Here is a 2,491-nt window from a genome sequence, read left to right as displayed (position 1 = left end):
TGATCCCTTACAACCAAAAACAAAAAAAATGATACAATTATCTGTGTACTAAGATTTGGAGGGGGGTGCGGAAGGAAGAAAGGAAGGGAGGGAGGGAGGGAAGTAAATCAAGCAAGCAGGCAAGCAAGCAAAGCTAAGCACCAGTGGCTCATGCCTGTAATCCTAGCTACTCAGCCTATAATCATAACCACTCAGGAGGCTGAGATCTGAAATTGTGATCTGAAGCCAGCCAGCCAGGAAAGCCTGTGGAAAGCATCTCCAATTAACCACCAAAAAAGCCACAGGTAGAGCTGTGGCTGAAGTGGTAGAACACTAGCCTTGAACAAAATAGCTCAGGGAAATGCCCAGGCCCTGAGTTCAAGCCCCCCAGGACCATCACAGAGAGGGGGGGGGGGTAAGAACATCAAAACCATAGATCCATTGTTTGTCTGGTTTTCCTGATGGTATATATCCAGCCCTCATTAATAGGGCCACCATTGTTTTTGGGTCTTGTGTCTCTGCAGCATACCATAAAGGCTCCAAAGAATGGCACAATAAAGAAGGTATTCTACAGAGAAGGTTCTCAGGCCAACAGACACACTCCTTTAGTGGAGTTTGAGGAGGAAGAAGCTGACAAAGGGAAATCACAGTAAACAACACCTAAGAAGGAGTGAAGTGAGCAGTATCTTCTTACCTGTGGGGTAAAAACAAAGCCCCTCCCACTGGTCCCAGGTCTCATAAAGAACATGTACTAGCTACCCAGGAGGCTGATTCTGAGGATTAGGGTTCAGTTCAAAGCCAGCCTGGGCAGGGAAGTCCTTAAGACTCTTTATCACCAATTAACTACCCAAAAGCCAGAAGTGGAGCTGTGGTTAAAGGGTAGAGCCCTACCCTTAAACAAAAAGAAAAGAAAAGAAAAAGTCAGGGACAGTGCCTAGTCACAGAGTTCAAGCCCCAGGACTGGCACACACACACACACACACACACACACACACACACAAATCTTTCATATTTGGGAATCATGTACTTGGGTAACAAATACAATGAATTATCTTAAAAGATTTTCATATTAATAAATTGAACTCTACTTTTGTATTTGAAGCCAGTGTTATTTGTATATGCCTCACAATTTTATACGTTGTAACAAATATACATCCTTTTCAAAAAGGGGCCCAGCAACAACTTGCTCAAAGGAATTGTTGAAGGAGAAGGGATCAGTAATTCCAGGAATTACTTCCCAGTTACAATCATGATGAAAACACAGAGTAATGTGTTTCAGAGACATAAAGCCAGGATGTTATTTTACTTCTGATCTTTGTGATTGGTTTCTCTCTAGACACCTCTACCTTTATTCTACTATGCTTTCTAAGCTTGTAAAAATGTGTACTATACTAGAATGTGTCCATTAATATTTAACTTGAATAAATTTGATTTCTACACAGGGTGTAAAAGGCTCTACTTCTACATTTGTGGGGGTTTTGTTGTTTTTGGTGCCATCTCACATCTCAGCCTCCTGAGTAGTGAGGATTACAGACATGAGCCACCAGCACAAAACTACTTCTATATACTTAAATCTGGAAAACCTTTTTCTTATTACAAAGGAAAAAAATTTTTTCAATTTTATTTTCTTCTTTTTGTCAAGGTTTTTATGTTACTATTACTAGCAAGTATTCAGTCCTCTGCATTTTCATAAATTATTGAAATATTAAACTGGTGAATTGTGGTTTTTTTCCCCAAGTACATAAAACTACGTTAAGTGCTGTGGAAAATACAAAGGAATATAAAATAGTCTCTATTTTACTATGCCTGTGATTTAATTAGGAAAATAAAACATAATCGTGTCAAAGGTGAGATTATGTGGGACAATATCAAATCCCAAGTAGATGAATTCTCTGTCTGCTAAGGGCTATTCCATCAACAAGAAAACAAGTGAAAAAGGTACCAGACGCTAAAATTGGAAATGGTGAGTCCTCAAATCAATCTGGCTGTGCTCCTTCATTAGAATGGCCATGCCTCCAACCTGAGAAGGCAACCTGGAACTCGAATCTCCAACTTGTAGTGGAGGTGAAGGCTGCTGCCATGACTGATACACAGTAGGTTTCGCAGCCAGGGTGAATGAGAGTTCTGAGGTGGAAAGTGATCAAGTAGGGCTCATGACGGAGGTCCCAGGGCAGGAGAGGGCCGCGGAAGTTGTAGCCTAGAAAAGAAGGGGCAGGGCTTTGCTGTTGAAAGGAGTTGTGCTCTTAGCCAGAGAGCCGGTAGGTCCCACCAATGAGTGGAGGAGCTCCTGGGGAGTGGCGCTATAAGAAAGAAGGTGTGGAATTTAGCTTGGGGTCAGATTGTGCTGTTGAGTTTGGGCTTGGGGGGAGTGGTGATAATTAAAAAAAAAAAAAATTAGCCAGGAAAGCAGTAGTATTTGGAGGAGTGTGTGTCTGTGTCTCTGTGTGTGTGTGCTGTGTCTGTGTCTGGAGCTTGAACTCAGGGCCTCTCACTCTTGCTTGGCTTTTTCACT

At 42.0% G+C, this 2,491-nt stretch overlaps 1 protein-coding gene across 1 annotated transcript in view; it reads left to right on the top strand.

Annotated features, from left to right (window-relative positions):
- Mccc1 (methylcrotonoyl-CoA carboxylase 1 (alpha)) overlaps positions 1 to 803 on the top strand; it is a 61,283-nt gene extending 60,480 nt beyond the window's left edge. The window contains exon 18 of the mRNA XM_013033028.1: positions 504 to 803. Within this exon, the coding sequence (XP_012888482.1) occupies positions 504 to 632 (129 nt within the window). The 3' untranslated portion in view covers positions 633 to 803. The remainder of the gene's footprint in view (positions 1 to 503) is intronic.
- The last annotated feature ends 1,688 nt before the right edge of the window (positions 804 to 2,491 follow it).

The sequence above is a fragment of the Dipodomys ordii genome, unplaced genomic scaffold (assembly GCF_000151885.1).
Source record: "Dipodomys ordii isolate 6190 unplaced genomic scaffold, Dord_2.0 Scaffold162, whole genome shotgun sequence".
NCBI lineage: Eukaryota > Metazoa > Chordata > Mammalia > Rodentia > Heteromyidae > Dipodomys > Dipodomys ordii.
The sequence above is the reverse complement of the archived record's forward strand: the minus strand, read 5'-3'. Positions and strand labels throughout refer to the sequence as shown.